Source organism: Lepidochelys kempii, chromosome 4 (genome assembly GCF_965140285.1).
Source record: "Lepidochelys kempii isolate rLepKem1 chromosome 4, rLepKem1.hap1, whole genome shotgun sequence".
Lineage (NCBI taxonomy): Eukaryota > Metazoa > Chordata > Testudines > Cheloniidae > Lepidochelys > Lepidochelys kempii.
The window spans coordinates 109,352,859-109,373,622 of record NC_136383.1 but is presented as its reverse complement, the minus strand read 5'-3'; the positions used below and the strand labels follow the sequence as shown (position 1 = coordinate 109,373,622).

Below are 20,764 nucleotides of genomic sequence, written 5' to 3'. Positions count from 1 at the left end.
CAGCAGTCGGTGCAGCTGCCGCCAGCCTCACTGGGAAGGCAGGTCGCTTGTTAGGGGCTAGGGTTTCTCGTTCTCGCTGAACTTTCATTCATTGTTTGCGTTTCCCCAGTTCCTCTTCCACTCACCACCTCCTCCTCCCCCGACTTGGAGGTCTGGAGCCAGCCAGCCAATGAACGCTTCCCTTGCGGTTTTGGGCGTGGCCGGAGGAGGCGAGGCTCCGCCGCCCCTATATAAGGGGCAGAGCGTGGGGAACTTCTGGCTTGGTGTTGTTTACGGGAGAGGTGCTTGGATGTTTGCGACAGCAGGGCGAGAAGGCGGAGGAAGAGGCAAGGCGGAGGGTCCTGGTATCTGTGGCAAAAGCTGCTGGAAGCTTCCTGTTTGCTAAAGAGCCAAGCAGCAGCAGCTTGGAAAGCGCTGGCCCAGGTTTTTGTGTCGCCCTGGGAAGCACTTTCTGCAGCGCTAGCAGTGACACACACCTTGCAACGGGGAAGCGAAGCGGCCTGCGTATGTGTCTCATCCTATTGTTCAAACTGAGAGACTTAAGGGGGTGAAGGAAGGAGCTTGCGTGTTGTCTCTCTTGTCCCACCCCCTCCCCCTATTCTCCTCTCCCTGTGTGCAGGAGGAGACCAGCCGCCTGGGAGCTACAGGGGCTGGAGCCAGCTCTGGACTGTTTTATACAGACATCCCCCCCTCAGGTGCGCCTGCCGGAATTGGGGAGGGGAACGGAAACCTTTCCTAGGCATTCTCCCTTCCCAGGCTGGGGAAAGGAAACTTCTTCCTTCAGCTCCTCTGCATAGCCATCGCAGGAGCTGCTGAACTGTCTTCCCCTACACGACCCCCACCGTTCCTACCTTTCCCATCAGGTGCCTGCTGCTGCGGCAGAGCTGCTGTATCCGGGAGACGAGAGGGAACACACACCACGTTCGCTAGCGTTGCTGTCTCGCTGTGCTCCCAGGATCGTCAGGGCATCGATAGCTGTGATCTGTCACCGAGGAGGAGGAGGAGGTGGATGAGCGCTCTCTGCAGCAGGGCAACGGATCACTTCTCAAACTGCTCCTGATTGTCTTGCTCCGGGAATAGCTCTTTCCTGCAAAACTTGGCTTTGGGAGCTTACAACCCAACATCATCTTGTGTGTTGACTCTCTTCTCTTCCCTCCCCCCCTCCCCCCCCCGAGGCAGTTTGATGAATGCTTTGGGAGTGAGGTATGATTTGCTGAGGCTCCTCTTGCAGAAGTGTGTGTGTGTGCAGTTGCAGAGCGAGCCCCCACCCCCTTGCAAGACTGTAACCAGCCCGTCGGTGGGGGAAGCGTGTGTGTGAGCCGCTCTGCCCAAGTGCTTTGAATCGCTCGCGTGTGGTGCCGCTGGGCGATTGGTCGCAATGCAGTTCTATGGGAAACATGCAGCTTTAAGCAAACGTGGGGTCCGTGGCTTCTAGCGGGGTGGGGGGATCGTTAAAAGGGACAAGGAGGAGGAAGAAGCGGAGTCACCCAGCTCTGCCCTTTCCGGAATCGGTGGCTTTGCTTCGCATTTGCAGGGAGTGTGTGCGCCAAGAACAAGTCCTGCATCTTCTCTGCCACCAGAAGGGCTACGAGACCCCGGCTCGTCCCCCCCAGCGAAGTTGGTTCCAGGGGCGGAGTGGTGCCACCCTTCTTACCTTGCCAGGGATTTTTGGTTCCGCCTCGGATCGCGAAGGACTCCGGTTGCTTTCTCATACGCTTCAAGTTGCCCAAGTACTCGCTCCGCTGAGGAGCAGGAGGGCGGTTGTGTCCTGTGTTATCTGCGGGGCGGTCTGCCTCTCTCCCCGCTCCTCCCTGGCCCGGGGGCCAATGCTGCAGGGCTCGACGGCGGCGCAGGCTCGGCGGCGGAGGATGGGCGGCTTCGGGAGGCTCTCCCTGGGGCTCGCGCTGCTGGTGATCCTGAGCGAGGTGGCGGCGCAGCCCTGCCCGGCTCAGTGCTCCTGTTCCGGCAGCACCGTGGACTGTCACGGGCTGGCGCTGCGGAGCGTCCCGAGGAACATCCCCCGCAACACCGAAAGGCTGTAAGTAACCCCCAGAGCCACTGGAGCACAGCGCCTCGCTCCCTACCCCATGCGCGCTTCGCCCTCCCCGGGGGGCTGTGGTATGTGGGGCGGGGGGCGCCGTCCCTCCAGCAGCACCCCAGTTGGCCGTGTGATTGGACTCTCCCATCGCTGTGGAGCCGCCTGGCTGCAGAGCGCCTGGGGTGGGGCAGGTGACACTCAAACTCCCGGGAGGCTCTGCTTAGGTTTCAGACGCTCCTGGGCCGGTTCCCGCTCGCCTCATGGTGGGCTCCAGGGTAACGCTAGGAGACATGAAAGAGGGAAACCATTCGTTCCACCGCCTCGCCTTTCCCACTAGAAAGGCGGCGGGAGGCGAGTCCGCCTCTCCTCTCGCGCGGCCGCTGGCTGCAGGGTAAGAGGAGGCGACACACAGGGCGGCAGTTTCCCCTGCGCTGTGTGTCAGGGTGCCTCGCTTGTCGTCCTGCGCCCTCCCCGTGAATGAGGGGGGGAGTTTTGTCATTGCCAATTAAACTTCGCTCTGGCTTTTAAAATGGGGGCAGGGAACCGGAGCCGGCTGGGACCGCTCGCCCCAAGGGGCTCGGCTTAGCTACTACCCAAGTTCTGCTTCCCTTTCCCCTTCCTGCGGCGTGTCCCTTTCTGCCCAGCTCCCAGGCGGTGTGCAAAACCAGGGCTCGGCAAGGAGGCCCTTGAGTGTTGGGACAGAGCGCCCCGGCGGCGGGCAAACGGCAATTAACCCCCCTACTTTCCTTTTTGCTACACTGCTTTTCGAAGGGAAGAGTGGAGGGAATTCCCGAGCAGATGCAAAGCGATGGGGGGGGGGGGGGGGGGCAGAGACTATATTTACACTCCCTCTTCTCCTAGGAAAAAGCTCAAATCCTTCCATGTGTCTTGGCCTCCGGACACAAGCTGCCCTTGCTTTCTCTGCTCCCCTTAAGCGGGCATACAACATGATTTCACCCCAGTTACACACACTACTGCCTCAAGTCACAGCCTTGATTAAACTGTCCCTAGCCCTGATTGACTTCCTCCCCCGTCAAATTAGGATCCAGACCTAAAGAAGAGCTCTCTGTGTATAAGCCCAGAGCTGCTCTCTTTCATCAACAGAAATTGGTCCAATAAAATATATTCTCTCACCCATCTTGTCTCTACTGTCCTGGGACCAACACAGCTACAACAATGCTGCATACAAATTATGATCCATTCAGTTTGTGAAAAGCATACATAATATTCCTGAAAGAGCTGTTGGATCTAATACCATCCTGGCTTCTCCAAAAGGGGTAAGGGGGAAAGGAGGGAGAGAAGAGATTTAAAAAAAATAATTGTCACTTGTTTGTTTCATGCTGTTCAAAGCAGTTTAAAGGTTTAAGTATAAACACATCTTACTCTAGCAGTGTCTGCACTCAGACAAATCCCAAAGTGATTCACTGTGATCTTTCTTGTGAAGAAACTGTGCGTGGTTCAGTGGAAACTGTTTCCTGCCACTTTTGCTTAAAATAACAATGTGCTGATTTTTCAAAAAGAATATTATAAATGATCGGTAATCCTAAGTTTAGTTTCTGTGTAACACTGTTTCCCTTATGACTTAGATCAAGGAGGATATTCAAGCCACAGCAAAGCCTGGTTTTACTTGTAATGATTGGAACCAGAGCCAGCTTAGTTCTTGACCTAAGATGCCAGAAAGAGGGGTAGTAACTCCAGAAGGGAAAGTGGTGCTGAAATCTGAACAAAAATGTCAAGGCCTGAATACTATTTCCATCATTGCCTCTGAGTTTGCACTTTACAGTCACAGTGGGGTTTCCTGAGCTGTAAAAGTATGAAAACTAAACTCTTCAAACATAGTATTATAAGGTAAATCCTTATAAATGTAAATCTTTGAAGATCAAGTCTTTTGATTCTTTCTAAGCACTGTTTGCCATAGGAAGTTTAGTAATATATTTATTAAATACACTGCAAAAGTGGTTAGTCAAATAAATTCCTAATTACTTGATTTCTTGACTTACCTGTAACTTGGTCATAGTTTTTATACTTTTTCAGTTGGTACAGTTAAGAGTTTTCTGTCTAAATGTTGGTTGGTTCTAACTGTAGTTAGATACCAATATTACAAAAACATTAAGATACACTTTTGTGATAAACAAAATTGATGATTCCAAAACTTAGTGTAAACGTGAACTACATAATGGTGAATAGATTTTTTTTTTAATAAGGGTCTCTTCTTACAAAGTTTAAAACTATTAACTTTAAAATAAACCAACTTATTGTCAGCAACTCACACAGAGCTAGTGTTAAGAATTAAGTATCAGGCACATTTAAGTTCTTGTTTGGTTTTAAAGCACTAAAGATGAACCCCAACAAAATAATAATTTAAATCCTCTGTTGCATGTTTGTTTCATTTTTCTGCTAATACGTGATTCTTTTTAGGGACCTTAATGGAAATAATATCACAAGAATCACAAAGACTGACTTTACTGGCCTAAGACACCTTCGAGTCCTGTAAGTTCTCGTTGTTACTTTATGCTGTTATGGTGTGTGTTAAAATTACATGATGTAGGTTAGACTTTAAATTTTCAAAAAGTTCTTTTAGCTTTTAAAAAGTAAAGCTGTATATTTTACCACATTTAACTTCTATGCTGCAGCATCTGAACTTAAAATAAATGGGGGCGGAGAAAAGCAATTATGGGGTGACAAAAAAGTTTGGAAAATGCCACAGTAGCAATTTTATATGTAGCCTCTAGTGATTTGTACACTTCCCTTAAAATTACAAATATAGCAAAATAAGTTGAGGCTTTAAATTGGTAGTTTACAAATGCATGAAAAGGGAAATCTTGTATTTTGGTTAAAATTAATTGAAAAGAAACTAGCTGAGTAGACCGCTAGTTTAGGATTATTAAAACATATAGCTGAGTATACACATGTTCAATTTCAAACTGGTGCAAAAGGAAATTCATGAAATGAAAGAAAATGGAAAGTATTTCTTAACCAAAGACAAGCAATATCTATATCTAATCCCAACTCTTCAATTTAAAAATGTTTGCTTTTTCAGAAACTAAAACAATAGGTATTGTATCTTTCTGGATGGATTTTTTTAGTCTGGATAGCTTCACGTATATTGTTTAAAGGTCTTTACATTAACTTTTGCTGGTTATAAATTGATTAAATGTGACTTAAGTAAACTGTAATTGTGATTACTGCTATTTTATTCAGTGAAGCTAAATTATTCCTTGGGACTGAATTGTCATAAGTGGAACAATTTTAAGTCTAGAGAAAAATTGTAACCATCTTTTGTTTTAATTATACCTTTTAGATCAAAATACAAATGCTGATGTGTGGTGTTGTGGACATATTTCTACATATTTTCAGTTGATATATAGGTGTATAAACAGAATTGTGAAATATCCACTGAATAATTATCTTTTTATTTTCCCTACAAACTGTAGATCAGTTGTACGATATATTTAATTGGAGTTTTATATCATTGCTCCTTAGTAAATGGTATATTTTCTTACCCATGATCTTAATGTTCTTGAGCAGGTTTAAGATCTGCTTTTATGGTTTCCTTTAATGATGAAGAGACTGAGTCCGTGTCTCTCCCCCCTCCCCCCCCGTTTGTGCACATGTGCCCCCAATGGAGTGACAGGGGTTCTAAATATATTAAATTGGATGTGAAATCTCACTCTGGAATAAGAATTGTAGAGTTAATAAAGGTGAAATGATTGCAAGCTGCCAGTTTGTGAAGTACAGCAATAGCAGGTTTTAATGCAGTCATAATCATAAAGCCGTTAAAACTCACTATATATATTCTACGTTTCAGTCAGCTCATGGAAAACAAGATTAGCACTATTGAAAGGGGAGCATTCCAGGATTTAAAAGAGCTGGAGAGGCTGTAAGTATTTTTAATTCCAAACATATGACAACATAACTTCTTATAATTTTGTCATTTCACTTGTCTTTCAGGGCACTAGATCTTTGATTTTTATAGTCACTCTTGAAATGTTTGAGAAACAAGAGCCCTAGGCAGTTTTCAGAGAGTACTTACAATGGGTGGAAAATCCTGGCTAAATACTCTGAAGAAAACTGCAATTTACATTTTGAATCTAAAGATAACTTCATGAACACTAAAAAAATAGTCTGCTTTGAATGCACAAGTACTTACGTACATAACTTTTTTTTCCCACATGGAGCATGAAACTTTAAAGTTTTTTTTTCCCTCTAACCTCCCCCCCCCCCCCTTTCTTTTCCTTGAGACAAAAGGTGAGATTTTAGTCTTGGTGAAATTTGAGTGTTCACAACGTTGTGTAGGAAGAAACTTTATAATATTTACTTGATGCAAAGTGTGTTTTCTGTTCTTACAATATGGAGAAAAATGCTCAGCATGTGCATTCCTCTACCTCTGTTTTGTACAAAATAATAAAATTTGTTGAAACTCTCTCCAGACAAAATATTTTTAAATGAGCAGTATATTATTTATTGGGTTCTGTTCCCTTAAAATACTTAGCTTTGCCATCTTTAAAAGCTGATGAATGGGTGGGGGGGGTGGGGGGGAGAGAGTCACAAAACACTCAGGAGAAGCAGAAGTATAGAGATGGTAAGCAAAATACAGATGTCCTCATTAAGAATAGTAAATAGAAAGCTGAGCTCTGTTTTTCTTTAAAATGTATTCGCTTTTTGCATTGCTAGCTTTTTACAAGTTTCCAGTGCAAACTTTCCCAGGATACTACTTTTGGATGCTGTATATGAAAACAGTTAGTTGTAGAAATGTATGGATTATGTTGTGTACAATATTGTATCTCTAAGGGTAAGATGCCTTTAGTGTATTAAAATTCTAATAATCTGTAGAATGGGGTAAAATATTGTACACTCTGTACGTGCTGAATACACTACAATAGATGTGTGAGCATAGTTTAGTAATACAGCAAACTACTTTGCTTTTTAAAACATGGGGCCCAATTCTGAAGGATCAGGCCCCGTATTTTATGGCTTCTTTTTAAAAGTACACTTTTGGGGTTTGATTTAGCCTTTCACCAGTGTAACCCTACCAACCTCTGTGGAGTTATTCCTGATTTACACAGTATAAGTGAGAAATTCAGCTCACATGTCTTCCTGATTTGTTTCATGCTCTGTATCCTTGTCTGGTGTCTGTAATATTTAAAGTAATTTCATGTGAATACAAACATAAGGCTAGTGATGATCTTCTAACTTGTTAGTCAAAAGTTGACTTAGCAGCTATCCGTTTAACTGTAGAAATCCATTGATTACATAGGTTTTGATGAAGTATGTAGTTTTTGGTTCCTTGTAAGGAATGATTTGTTTCAGAGTAGCATCCATGTTAGTCTGTATCTGCAAAAAGAAAAGGAGTACTTGTGGCACCTTAGAGGCCAACAGATTTGAGCATAAGCTTTCGTGAGCGACAGCTCACTTCCAATGAAGTGCGCTGTCGCTCACGAAAACTTGACTAACCAATTTATTTGAGCATAAGTTTTCGTGAGCGACAGCGCACTTCATTGGAAGTGAGCTGTCGCTCATGAAAGCTTATGCTCAAATTTGTTGGCCTCTAAGGTGCCACAAGTACTCCTTTTCTTTTTGTAAGGAATGAGTTTCCCGCCAGCACCTGCAAAGTGAAAATGCTATCATGTAACAATTTTGCTGCTCTGTCAGAAATTTGTAATGTGTTCTGACTAGTATATTTGAGAACTGAATAGTCAAGTTTTTTCAAAGCAATCGAAAAAAACCTATAATTTCCTTTCTTAATGCCTTATTTTATAAAGGAACTTGTATCTTTAAAAATGTGTTAGAATTTTATACAAGGTCAAGGGGCTAGTAAACCCTAGAACTTCTGCTCTTATGATATGAGAGGTAATATGCAGAACATATATTTAAAATATTCCTAAATCTGTTTTCTGGACCTTAACCTCAGAAAATGGAACAGCAGTATAGGTTGTACTGTAAGATTGAAATATTCATACTTATCCTTAGTCAAAGACCTCAGAAGGTCAGTGTCTTAATAATTGATTTGATGTTACTCAACTAATAAACTCAATGAATTGTCTACAGTCAAAGTAGTTCATAATTCTACTCATTCCTGAATATCCTATAGTAAGGATCCTTCTTATGGTAAACTTAATTAGCTCTTTGAAATATTATTTTTATTTTTGTGCTACATTCCTTGAAAATCTTCTCCAATATAAGACTCTTAAATACAAAATCATGATGTGTTTAATTTTGATCAGTGAGTCTGACTTCTTTTAAATGGATTAACTGATGTTACCTGTGTGAGCACCAGGAATAAGAATCTAAATATTTGATAGAATGTAAAATATAAGTTTCTTTGCTTTGGAATATTAAGCAAATTCTTACAAACGTTAACATGGTTATTTAAGTTTTTAATCAATGAAAATGATTTTTCAAGACAGGTGCAACTAACATCCAGGTATTGGTTTTTTTTAACTGTGAGGTTTTGTTTTATGATGACACTTTTCAAGTAACAAACTGGGACCTTTGTATTTCTTTTACTAAACTTAGTTAGATACATTTCCCAATTAGATACTATATTGTCCTCTGTCTGAAAGCTTTTACTTCTCTAATGGTATTAGGTTTTTTCTATTCTGCTGCAGTCCAGTCAGATGTTTTGAGGTGGGTTGTAGTTTTGAATGAAACTAATATATATGCAGGATCTCTTTAAATCACCCCAGCTGTTGGCTAAGAGCAAATATTTCATATTTGTGAGGAAAAGCTGAGAAAATTCCTTTTGTTTACAACTGCCAAGTCCATCTGATGGAGGCACATTGTTATCTGACAGCCAATTAATCTCCTTGGGATTCTGGAATCCCAAACCATTTCTTAGGAAACTTATGGATACTCTCGTCAAACGTTTCCCTTTTCATACATAAAATAGCGAGGCTGTTGTGTTTAAGGATGCATAATCTTTAAATGTAGAATGCCACATTTCTTAGTGAGCAAGCCTAGCTACTGTCAGATCATTTTTGATGTAATATACCGGTTTTAATATTGTGAACAAAGTGCCTCCGAGCCATTGGCTGTGGCTTACTTTTAGTTTGTTTATAAGCTAGTTACATAAACATAGATATCATCTGTGTCAAATGTAATGTCTTTTGGTTGTGCTAAAGTTTTTAATGAGAATTCCAAATATTACATATAAGATATATTAAGTAATTATCTAACGATTTACAAAGAGGATCACCCTCTCTTCTTCCCTTCCCCAGATAAATAAATCTCCAGATCCTCTGAAATATGAGCTGCTCAACTCGAACTTGCAGACCAATAGTTTCATAAATACTCCTTATGCAAATGAACCCATGTCTTCCATGGAGTTGCTTGGGAGAGTAAGGACTGGTGTGAGTACTATTTTGCAGGTTCATTTCTGCAAGGTGCTGATACCCTTGTATCCCATTGACATAACTGGGAGTTGAAGGCACACAGCACTTTGCAGAATCAAACTTTGTGTGGAGAAGAGCAAAGGGAAAACATTCCATTTCTTGAGCCCTTTCTAAAGCAAAAACAAAATAAACTACCAATGAAGTGTCAATACAATTGTAGATTAAATAACATCTTGATTTAAACAGTTAAGAACTTATTTCCAGCCGTAATACAGTTTCATTTAATAAGAAATAACATTGTCGTATAATATTATGCACATATGGTGTTATGTACAAACCTCTAACAAGACCCCCATTTACGTTTTGGAAAGTTAACTATAAATTCTGTGGCATTCTAGTGGACATTTCATGACCGCGTCAGACTTAAAAATTGTTTTTTGTTTAAATAAAAATGAATTAGTCATTAGAGTAGTCCCATCTTTTTATATTAAATGCAGTTTATTTTATGCCATCTCTGCATTCTTGGTTCTCAGTTGGCTACAGATATTTGTACTGATAATGCCTAACTGCACTATAGAATCTAATGGGGCAAGGGAGTAATAGAAACTGAACATTTTAGCAGTTAGGAGGGGACATGGAGCTTTTGGTCCGGAAAGCCTGAGAGGAGGGAGTTAAGGATTGTGAGGTAAGCACCTTAACTGGATGTTTCTGCTCAAGTGATAAGCAGGGAAATAGTTAACTGTTGATATGGAAACTGTTGTTTTAGGCATCAGTGTTCACAGACCATTTTGATTAGGGCAGTTTATGCCTCTCGGCCATTGTTTCAGGGATATGAACAAATTCAGGAAGAAATTACCACACCTGGTAACACTCGATTCATGTTTACAAATATAAGGGCTAGAAATGTTTGAATGGTACCTAGAAACCCCTTAATTATGTGAGTAGCCCCACAAATGTCAGTAGGACCAGTTGAAGAGCATGGGGGCCAGAGTGTGGAGCGAAAGGAGCATGTGAGAGGATCAGAATCTGGCCTATAGAGGGTTTTTTAATGGAATACTTGAATTATGGAGCTCAATTATGTACCAAGGAGTAAACTCTGGACACTTCCGTTGCCGAGGAAGAGGTGTAAATTGCTAACAATCACTTTCTCTAGGCCTGTATTAAAGAATAATCAAAAGTGTTCTGTGTAGATTTTTTTTTGGCTTTGTTTTTTATCGCGGTAGTAGAAAGAATGCAAGACGAATAAGTAGAGCAAGACTTCATCTTCCAACAGGCAACTGTCTAGTGTTCTTTTATTGAGATTTACTGACCAAAATGGAAAACTAGGAAAGATCATGATCAAGTCATGCCATATGTCCAGAGGATGTCTTCCATGGGTGAGGAAATGCTCACTGGGGGAAGCAGCAGGCTGCTGAGAGGAGAATTGGTGGTTATGACTTCTCCCCTTTCTGAAGATGTAGTGCAGAATGTGAGGGGCAGAAGTACTCCTTTAAAATGACAATGCAAACACTTATGCACATTCATAACTTGAGCTGCATGAGTCAATTGACTTCAAGGGAGTACTCATGTGAGTCAGGTTACGTGAGTGCATAAACGTTTGCAAGACCAAGTGTTGAAACATAAGATGCAAACTCAAAGTACTGCTAGCTCAGACATTTTAGAAATCACTTGTATTTGCATAGGAGTTGTCGATAGCACTTTATGTAGAAAGAAACCACTGAATGATGTTTTGCTACTAAACTTAACTGTCTTCATAATCTAGGATGCAGTCTGTTCACTCTAATTTGTCTTGTAACAGTAAAGTTTTAAATATGATTGTTTAAAAGTTTGAATGAAGAAATTTCAAACTTTTATGTTCACTGAACTTCAATAATATGTTTTTTACATTTTATATATTCTGTATTTCAGTCTTGGGAAAGATTAAGTTAAAGAGCTAAATATTCTGTTTTGTGGCAGATTTCATTCAGTTATTTCTAGAGTAACAAAAGTGGTAGAGAACTACTTAAATCAAAGTGTGTGCATGCGTTCAGTTATGTTAGGGAATTGTGTATTTGATGTAAATCTGCCTGTAGTTGTCTACTCAGTGTAATACCATGGAAAGGAGAGGTGGTGGGGGAGTAGCTTTTTCTAAGAACAGGCTACTTGAGAACTAGTGATGAAGGCAGCACTTACATGAAAACTTGAGGGTTTGACCCAGTAGTACTAAGTCACTACAGTTTTTAGTTCATGTTCTGGACAAATAACTTTAAATTTGTAGATGTTCAGATACCATGGTGATGTATGAGGCATTGTCGCATACATTATTTCAGGTACACGCTTAGCTGTAAGGAAAAAGTAGGATTTCCTTTGAAGAACATTACTTCGCTCTATTCCATAGTTTTATCAGAAGAAAAATTGTAAAATTGTGACAAGTTTACAGCTTGTATAACAAGGGTGTAATTCTAACTTCAAATGTATGGCTTTATATCACTGAATTTTAAAATTCTGATATTGCACAAAGGTCTTTGAGTGCAGTAGCAGAATCTTCAAGATATGAAATATGGACAAGAGTATCTTGTCTGAGACTAGAATGGAGCCCCTAAAATATAATGCATGTGGACTGCATTAGGAGGTATTGCATTGTACAGGCATAAAATTGAGTTTTCATATAACCTTTAAAAATACATGATTCAAGTGAAAATATGACTTTGTAAAAACATGATTAATTCAAATAAATAGGAAAGTTTCTTAATAGTATAAGATGAAAACAAGCCCCGGTTGGTCAATATCAGCTGTTGGAACTGAATCAGTGAGGGGTAGTCATCAGAACATAGACTGTGAAACGTGTAAGATCCATGATAAGCTATGTAGACCCCTAACTATTCTTATTTGGCTTGCAGAGTTTATAAGGTTTGGGCTGTATGTCTCTTGCAAGGGTCCCAAAATATCTGAGGCCACATTATTAATGGAGAAATACTTGATGTAGTACCTAATACTTTATTATATTTTTTGTTTTTTTTAATATGCAGGAGTATGTGTCTCCTCCAGACACCTCTCCCCCAATATGTGGAGCTGGAATAGAAAGCTGATTCAGGTCACTGCATTAGGGGAATTAATGTAGTGAGTTTTCATAGTAACAGTCATGACTCTAGCACTGCTAACTAGTATTACATTCGCAACCATGATAATGGGCACAGGCTAAAGAGTGTATATATACTAGCCTTTCTTTGGGTATTGATCTATGATACAAGTTTGAAGTTTTTATCCGTGGTATTTGAGTTGTGATAGATGAAGAGTAATATAATTTCCAAAAGAGGAAAAACTGGTGGTATTCTAAGTACCATAAACAGTATTGACAACTCCAAGCATTCATTAATCAGACTCCAAGAGAGTTTTAAAATTACATTTTTGTTTTTAATTGGCATTTTGAGTTTTGAGACTTTATAATTAATGTTTCAAGAATTTTAGCCCTTTTGATTCCAGAGAGACTTGTTTTCCAATGAAAGGTGAAATTCTTACATAATCCCATGACTCCAGGATCTGGGGCTTTAGGGAAAAAACAAATATAGCAAAATTTGCAATACAATTGCAAGAGTCAGCAATGCTGTGTAACTAAAAGCAGCTTTTCTGATTAACCTCAAACTTACAACCAATCTCGAAATAAGCATAAACATGAAATTCCAGAGGGAAAGGAGATTGTGTAGTTTGGTGATGGTGGTGTAAGTCTCCATTCTAACCCCAGTATTGCTGTTTTGCAGACTTAATCATTGAGTCACTACTCCAGCTTTTATAATTCATGTGACTACTGTGATGTTAACTAAATGTCTTTGTTTCACTTTTTTGCCGTAAGAGGCATATCGTGCTACCTTTTTCAGATAGTCCTCAAATAGTCCCAAGAAAATCAACTCCCTGTGGAGTAAGGCACTACTCAGTGTGAGAGGTAGGGCTGGCCCTAAAACTATTGCCTGAAAGGAAGTTGCACTGGATATTTGTTTTGTAGTAGCAAAACTTTATTTTGAACTAGATTTTACATTCACTGAACAGTGAGATTGCATTTTTCCCCTTAGTGCATTATACATAGGTGAGATGACACTTCAGTGCTGGCAACTCTCTTTTTGTAAAGTAAAAAGCAATACAGTTTCAGACCCCAGAACTGTGTATTTTGGAAACTTTACTTCTGGGGTCTTTCTCTCTCTATTTTAGAGTTTAAGTGGCTATATAAACACTCATTTGGCTAGCAGTCTGGTAAATGTCAGTGTTCAAAGAGGTAGTATTTCCATGCATCTGTTGTAGGTAGCACAAGAGTAATGAGCTCAGGTATGGAATATGTTGCTGAACAGGCTTGAAGGAAAAAAGTTATTCCTTCTTCATCAGGGATGTGGCAAATCCTTCTCCTAGCTAATCTTACATAGTTTAAGGGCAACACTTAGCACATTCCTTATCTTGGAGCAGGGAGGAGACCAGGAAGCCTGGGGTGCTAATCACTTAGCAAAGGAATGTAAATTCCATCTTACAAGAATTGTAGGAATTATACTATGACAAGTTTCAGAGTAGCAGCCCTGTTAGTCTGTATCCGCAAAAAGAAAAGGAGTACTTGTGGCACCTTAGACTAACAAATTTATTTGAGCATAAGCTTTTGTGACCCTCAGCTCACTTCATCAGATGCATCAAATAAATTTGTTAGTCTCTAAGGTGCCACAAGTACTCCTTTTCTTTTTGAGGAATTATACTGAGGCACCTGTATTTGTGGGTTTTTAAAATTACTACTAGAATTATCCTATGTTAAGATTTTTGGAGTTGCTTTAGCAATACTTTCAGTATCTACAGTATTCCTAATAATGGAATATTAAATAGTGGCCAAAGCATTTAAATACCTTTTAAACATTTTATTATAATAGGTTTTTAAATTCAGATTAATATAATTTTTACTTCAGAATAATACAAAATGCTGTTACAGTAAAATCATCTCTTTGGAAATGTTATGAACTGTTAATGTAAATTTTCCATGTTACTGTTAGCTGTACATTTTATTCATCTCAGAGTCTCGTTTCTCATGGGACTCTTTTTATAGGTCTAGAAGTCAAATTGCAGTGAGAAGTTCTGTTTGCTCTTTGCAGACCTTTTTACAAATTCCAAGTCAGGAAGGCTGTTTATTTTTCCCACATCTGTTTTGTGCTCATCTTTTGTGGCAGTGTTTGCTGGATGCTCTCCTTTTTTTTAATTCCTCTGAAATGGGTAGTTTGCACTGTTGCAACATTTTAAAATCATCTCTGGCTCTTCAAAAACATATTGTTTAGTTTTGTTTAAAACTTGTACATTACTCCAAAATATTGCTTATTTAAGTGAGTTCTAGGCACAGAACTTAAAATTCCTGGAGAACTTTGCTGCAAAGAAGTATTAGTTGTACTTTGTATAGCTGACACTTAAATCTGTTCAATATGTACTGCTTTAATGTTTCTACTCAGAATATTTACTCGGCAAAAAATAAGGCTGTTTGCATGCTTTTCAGGACAACAATGTAGAAACATTACAGTGCAATTCCCTATTTAAGATTAAAAAATTTCCACTGTATCCTTCTCCATATTTTTATCTGCAATTCCTATTTAGATTTTTTTTCCCCCAAAACCAGTGCATGGGAACTTGCCTGAATGACTCTTATTCAGGCCAGTGACTCATAACATTACATTCCCTCACACCATTGGGAAGAAACTTTTTCCTACAGGTAGATTTCTCCACCCCCCCCCCTTTACCCCCTCCCCCCATTAGGGGGATTTCTTCTACCATCCTTTGCAACATCTGCTGCTAGCCACTGTTGAAGGGTTATCTGCAGCACTTGGGCAAGCATGCATGCAAAAGTAAAGGTGTGTGTGTTGTATGCAAAAGTATCCTGGGGACTCAGGCTTACAACTTTATTCTTCCGAGGACTTTAAGGTTGTCTCCAAATGCTGTCATCCTCTCCTCTCCTCTCTCTGAAAATCTGTCCTGATCTAGATAAACCCCATGTGCATCTCAGTCACCTGGCATGTATTGTATTTGTAGCTTGCTTTCCTCTGCTTCCCTGACTCACTTCTTCCCGCCCTCCCCACCCCCTGCATCCACCACCCATAATGCTGCTGTCCTTGCCTGATATTTGATCATAGTACACCATTTTTTTGAGTTGGGGCTCTAGCCTGAGCCTGAATGTCTACACCACAATTAAATAACCTCATAACCCAAGCCCAAGTAAACTGATGCAGGCCAGTCACAGGTGTTTAATTGCAGCATAGACATATCCTTAAGGTACATTTCCACTGCAAAATAAATAAAACCAGCAGCAGCTAGTCTTGGAGCCCAGGCCAACTGACTTGGTCTTGTGCTATGGAGCTAAAACTAGCTGTGTAGAAGTTCCCGATTGGGCTAAAGCCCAGGCTCTTGAGACCCACCCTCATCACCAGATTTCATAGCCCAGGCTCCAACCCAAGCTGGAACATCTGTGTTGCTATTTTTATCCCTGCAGCGCAAACAGTTGACCCAGACTGAGACTTTTTGGTGTGTGTAAAATGGAGCCATACCCATGGATAACCTTATACGAAGAAAGCATAGGCCCTGGTATTCAAAGTAGAATTGATTATGTGGGCCTGATTCTTCATTAACTTGCATCTGATTCTATTTGCACCTGTATAAAACACTTCTAATGGAAATTCTGCATTTAAACTGGTGGCAGCGTTACACAGACTTGGCACATGCTCTGCATCATTTTAAAAAAACAACAAAAAAAAATATAGAAAGTGTAAGGTAGTGGAGAATTCGGCCCATGACGTTAAAGGGAAGCTGTACCACTCTTCCTCAGCCCAGCAGTCTGAAATGCAAATCTGAAAACTTTCCAGAATAGCATTTTTGACTACCTACTGTATTAGTAAGCAAGTGAGGTTTGTAACAGTGGCTGTTTGAAAGTCTAGGATATAACAGTAAACTTGTTTCCATCCTGTTTTAATATGGATTGAATAATCAGAATAAACATTTGACAAAACGGATGGATTTTTTGGTTTGCTAAACTAGTATTAAAGCAGTCTGGAACCTAGTTAGTAGTCATTTGCAACAGTGGCTAAAATGAATCCAACAAACGTCTTTCTTCAACGCCACTAGTAGGTGAGGTGTGCCAATTTTAACTTGAGGATTAGGTCCTGTGTTTTCAAGTCGTTACCCTTAATTGGAAGCAACTGCAGGATCATGCTTGTAACTTTCAAATGCTTTTAAATTTATTCGTGGCGAATAGTGTTGACCTTCAGATTTTAAGAACTGAATACTGGTCAAACTATTAGATGTAAGGAAAAAATTGTGAATAGATACATAACCCAGCTAATTGTGAGGATAACCACAGAGCAGATCCAAGGAAATCCTTCCAGGACTCTCTGCAATGAATAATCTCAGATATTTCCTGTGGGCCAGGTAAATGCCTATTTGGAAGCATGCAACCTGCTGACACATCGGTTGTTTGATTAGGAGCAATTTCAGCCATGGATCTCTTGACTTGGAAGTCCTTTCAGAGGGAAATTTGCACACCACATGCTTGTCAGGGATGCTGGTCAGTTTGTGGTGCAGTTGAATCATTAACAGTATAAGATGCTGCCATTTGGGGTCTTCGTAAAACAGAGTTGTTTGCCATGACGGGCAATAGCAAATGCTATAACTTTTTTTCAAGAGGAGGTTTGAATCCCAGGTAATTACCAGTTGCCTTCCTCCTGCAGTGGAATAGAGGCATGCTTGTACACCATTCTCCCAGTTCCCCTGATTCCCAGGATGCTTTCCAAGTTCAAAAGAGAAGGCCGTGATCATTCTGGTGACTCCATTTTGGCCTCTGCCTGACAGATCAATCTTCAGCTGCTGATCTAACTCCTAGACCATCCAGATGTGATTTCAGCCTCTGGATAGCCACATACTTCATCCAGACCCAGCGGCGCCACACCTTAGTGTGGCTGTTCAATGAGCCTGACTGACAGACTGCTCCCTGCAGGTCCAGGAAATCCTGGTACGACGCAGGAAATGATCTACCAGAAAAACACAATGTGGACAACCCAAAAAGCCTTGGACCTACCTAGTCCAGGCCTCTACGAAAGATCCTCTAACTTTATCTAAAACAGGTTGGCCTTTCACTTTCTAATATTCACCTAATACCCCAGCTTGTCACTCACCTGTGCAGTTGTGCTCTGCCTTCTCTCACACCTGAGTTGTGAAGTCCCTTAGAGAACTACTACACCAGGCCTGCCAGAGAACCCACTCCTAGTTGAACCTCAATATAGGCCTCCTGAGACTCGTGGAATCTCCATTTGAGCCCCTGACTGCTTCTTGCCCCATCTCTGTCTTCCTAGTTGCTATCATTTCAGTCAAAGTGACAGCTTCCGGCTCTGACTAAATCTCCCTATAGAGTATTCCATAGGGACAGGGTGATGCTAGGACATAACCTGAAATTCCACCCTAAGGTGGTCACAAAACTTAAAGCGGATGATTCAGCTGATCTGTCTTCTCAAAACCACATTTGGCACTGAGAAAAGAAATTACACACATTAGATGTACCCAGGATTCTGTTTTATTATATTGACAGGAATAAAACATTCAGACTGTTGCCCATATATTTTGAGCTATAGTTGGGTGTTCTAAAGGTCAATCTTTGAGATGAGAAATGCCATCAAAATGGATTACATGGTACGTCTCCTCTGTTACCAGTTTGCTGGTGTGAATCTCTCACCAAATATCCACCAGAGCACAAGCAGCTTCCTCCACTTGCTTCTGAAAAGTGCCAAATATTATAAATCTGTAAGGCAGCAGTGTTCAGTTAACCCACTGATGTATGTTAAATGTTGTCTTGAACTTAGCTGTGAAGTCAGATGCCAAATTTGGAAGAGTAGTCCTACAATCACTGTTCAACTAATACACCTGATACTCCTCATTTCCACTATCCTCAGGGGATACTGCAGTGGAATCCACACTTGACACATACTTGACAAAGAGAATGGTTAATTACCCTTCAGTAACTGTGGTTCTTCTGAGATGTCTTAATCAGTGTCCAACCCGTGTCCTACCTTCCATCCCCATTTTTCAGTCCTCCGCTACCATGAGCTTTGAATTGCAAACAAACTGAGGAAGGGTCGCGGCCACTCTTCCATTTATACTCTTGCACAGGAGCACAAGGAGGTACAGGATAAGTGTGCAGCTCTGATGGTCACTGCTATTAAGCAAACAAAACAAACCGATCTTACATGTATGAAGCACAGGCACACCTACAGTGGGATCCACACTAACATCTGGAAGAACCACACTTTAAATTTAAACTTTCAGAGTCAGATTCCCTTGGGTACTTGTGGCTGTTTTGTTTTGCTCTGCAGGAGCACAAACCAGTTGGAATGTACTAGCTAGTTAAGCAATATTTCTTGCTGTTTGTAGTGTCAGAGCAGCACAAAGTAGATGAAGTGTACATTCCAAATTCCCCTCTCCATCCTCTTTGCCATATTCCTGTGCTTTCCCCTGAGTCCTCAGTTTCACTTTATGCCTTTCCTTTTGAGTACCTCTGAGGGCCAGGTAGTCTACTCTAACAGACATATTTAGCATTAAGGGTAACTTTTTGCTGATCTTCATAATTGAAAGATTCTCTTTCAGTGGAGGCTAGCTCACAATTATCTCCTTTAGCAAAACTCTCAAAGAATTGCTCTCTGAAAATGTCCACCATAGCTTATTGATAAGGGCAACCTGTGGCCTCAATATAAAGATCAACACTGCTGCCTCCTGTTTCCAGTGGGAGTGAGGCCAAATGGCCATCAAGGAAGATACTAGCACCCTCACTGTCAGGAGGCAGAAAGGAGCACAGTAAGGAGCTGAGGAGAAGAGGTGGTTACCATATTTGCTAAGAACAACTTCTTGTAAAAAACAGACCACAATAGGATGTGGCAGCCATTTTGAAAGTGGTTAATTATTTGCATTGCTTTTCAGGAACATTATTCTTCACCAGAGGCTGAAGAATAATGGATAAAAGAGGACTTTGTTTTTGAAAAAGGATATCTATTGCACTATATCTACTCAAGATCCACCTCTGTACTGGTTTGTATAGCTAGAGAATGCCTGGGTTAAGAATTCAGGACAAAGGATTGACAGAGTACTAAATTTCTTACAAGATCCTTTTAAAAAAAATCTGTAAAGCTAATATAAATTCTCAATTTGCTGCTCAAATAGGAAATGCTGTAATTATTGGGAAGACACTATTCTTGTTTTAAGTGTGACATTCAACTCAATCTTAACTATGGATCCATGGCCAGTGTCTCTGTTATATATTGGTATACTTAACAAATTTATCACTCTTATCCTCCCTTTGCCTTATTATCTTTCTCAATAATTAGTGGCCACTCTTCTTAATGTCCAAAAAATTTGAATTGTCAGATCTGTGTAGCACCATTTGTGTCATTTACTTTGTCTATAAAGTACCTCACATATTTTTGAATGCTGTGTGAACTATAAACGCTATTAGCAAGGCTTAAATGCTGAATGTTTGTAAAATGCTTGGAGATCCTTTTATGGAAATCACTGTAAAAGTATAAAGGGTTTTTGTGTTCATTACTTTTAAAATGATATTTGTTGTAAATGTCAGCCTTGTATACTCAAGATCATCACTGGCATGTTGTCTTATTTGCAGTGTCGTAGCCGTGTCAGTGGAGAGGCAAGGAAGAGAGGAGCTTTCTACAGACCTATTCTGGTCTGGTCTGAAGCAGAGCTCTGTGGCACTTGAAAGCTTGTCTCTCACCAACAGAAGATTGTCCAGTAAAAGATATTGCCTCACCCACCTTGTCTGTTTCATCAGACTGATAAACTTTTTTTACAGTAGAAGCCTTGTCATAATATTAATCAATATTATGGCACTGTAAAAACTGGATCTTATTTCTATACTAGTATTGCTATACCTACATTCTAAGTCAGAAATGGAGAAACTGATTCATTATATATATTCTATAATGACCCCAAAATGTGTGACGTGCTTTAAAGAAATGCAAGACTAGAAAACTCTGCCCTGAATAGCTTACAGTCCTAGAAGCTTGATACTACAAGCACTTGAACGCGTGTGTTGTTCTTACTAATGCAAGTTGTTCCATTGATTTTTTTTTATCTATAAATATGGGTTTGCAGGATTAATTCTACAACTTTAAAAAAAACTTCTCTGTTTTTATTTAACCACAGGCCAAACTTCTGTTTGTGCTTCTATTCCCCCGTTATTGCTGCTTGACTTAATACTGAACTGCCACTTTTTAAATAGTTTTATTTTTAACACTTGGCTGTTATGTTTTAATACATTCCTGTTTTCTTTCTATACTCTTCAGGAAGAGTTACGTTTTGTTAACCCTTTCCAATTACAGTATCCCTTCTGTTATGAACTTCATTTTAAAAAAATGAGAGG

General features: G+C 40.4%; 1 protein-coding gene across 13 annotated transcripts in view; it reads left to right on the top strand.

The window, feature by feature from the left end:
* The first annotated feature begins 222 nt into the window (after positions 1 to 222).
* Positions 223 to 20,764, top strand: part of SLIT2 (slit guidance ligand 2) — a 424,023-nt gene continuing 403,481 nt past the window's right edge. For 5 of the 13 annotated variants that reach the window (XM_073342413.2, XM_073342409.2, XM_073342410.2 and 2 more), the window contains exons 1-3: positions 224 to 2,038; positions 4,457 to 4,528; positions 5,847 to 5,918. In XM_073342413.2, the coding sequence (XP_073198514.1) occupies positions 1,827 to 2,038; positions 4,457 to 4,528; positions 5,847 to 5,918 (356 nt within the window). In that variant the 5' untranslated portion in view covers positions 224 to 1,826. Of the gene's footprint in view, positions 2,039 to 4,456; positions 4,529 to 5,846; positions 5,919 to 20,764 lie in introns of all 13 variants that reach the window. The other 8 variants (XM_073342407.2, XM_073342403.2, XM_073342404.2 and 5 more) reach the window with 3 other exon arrangements.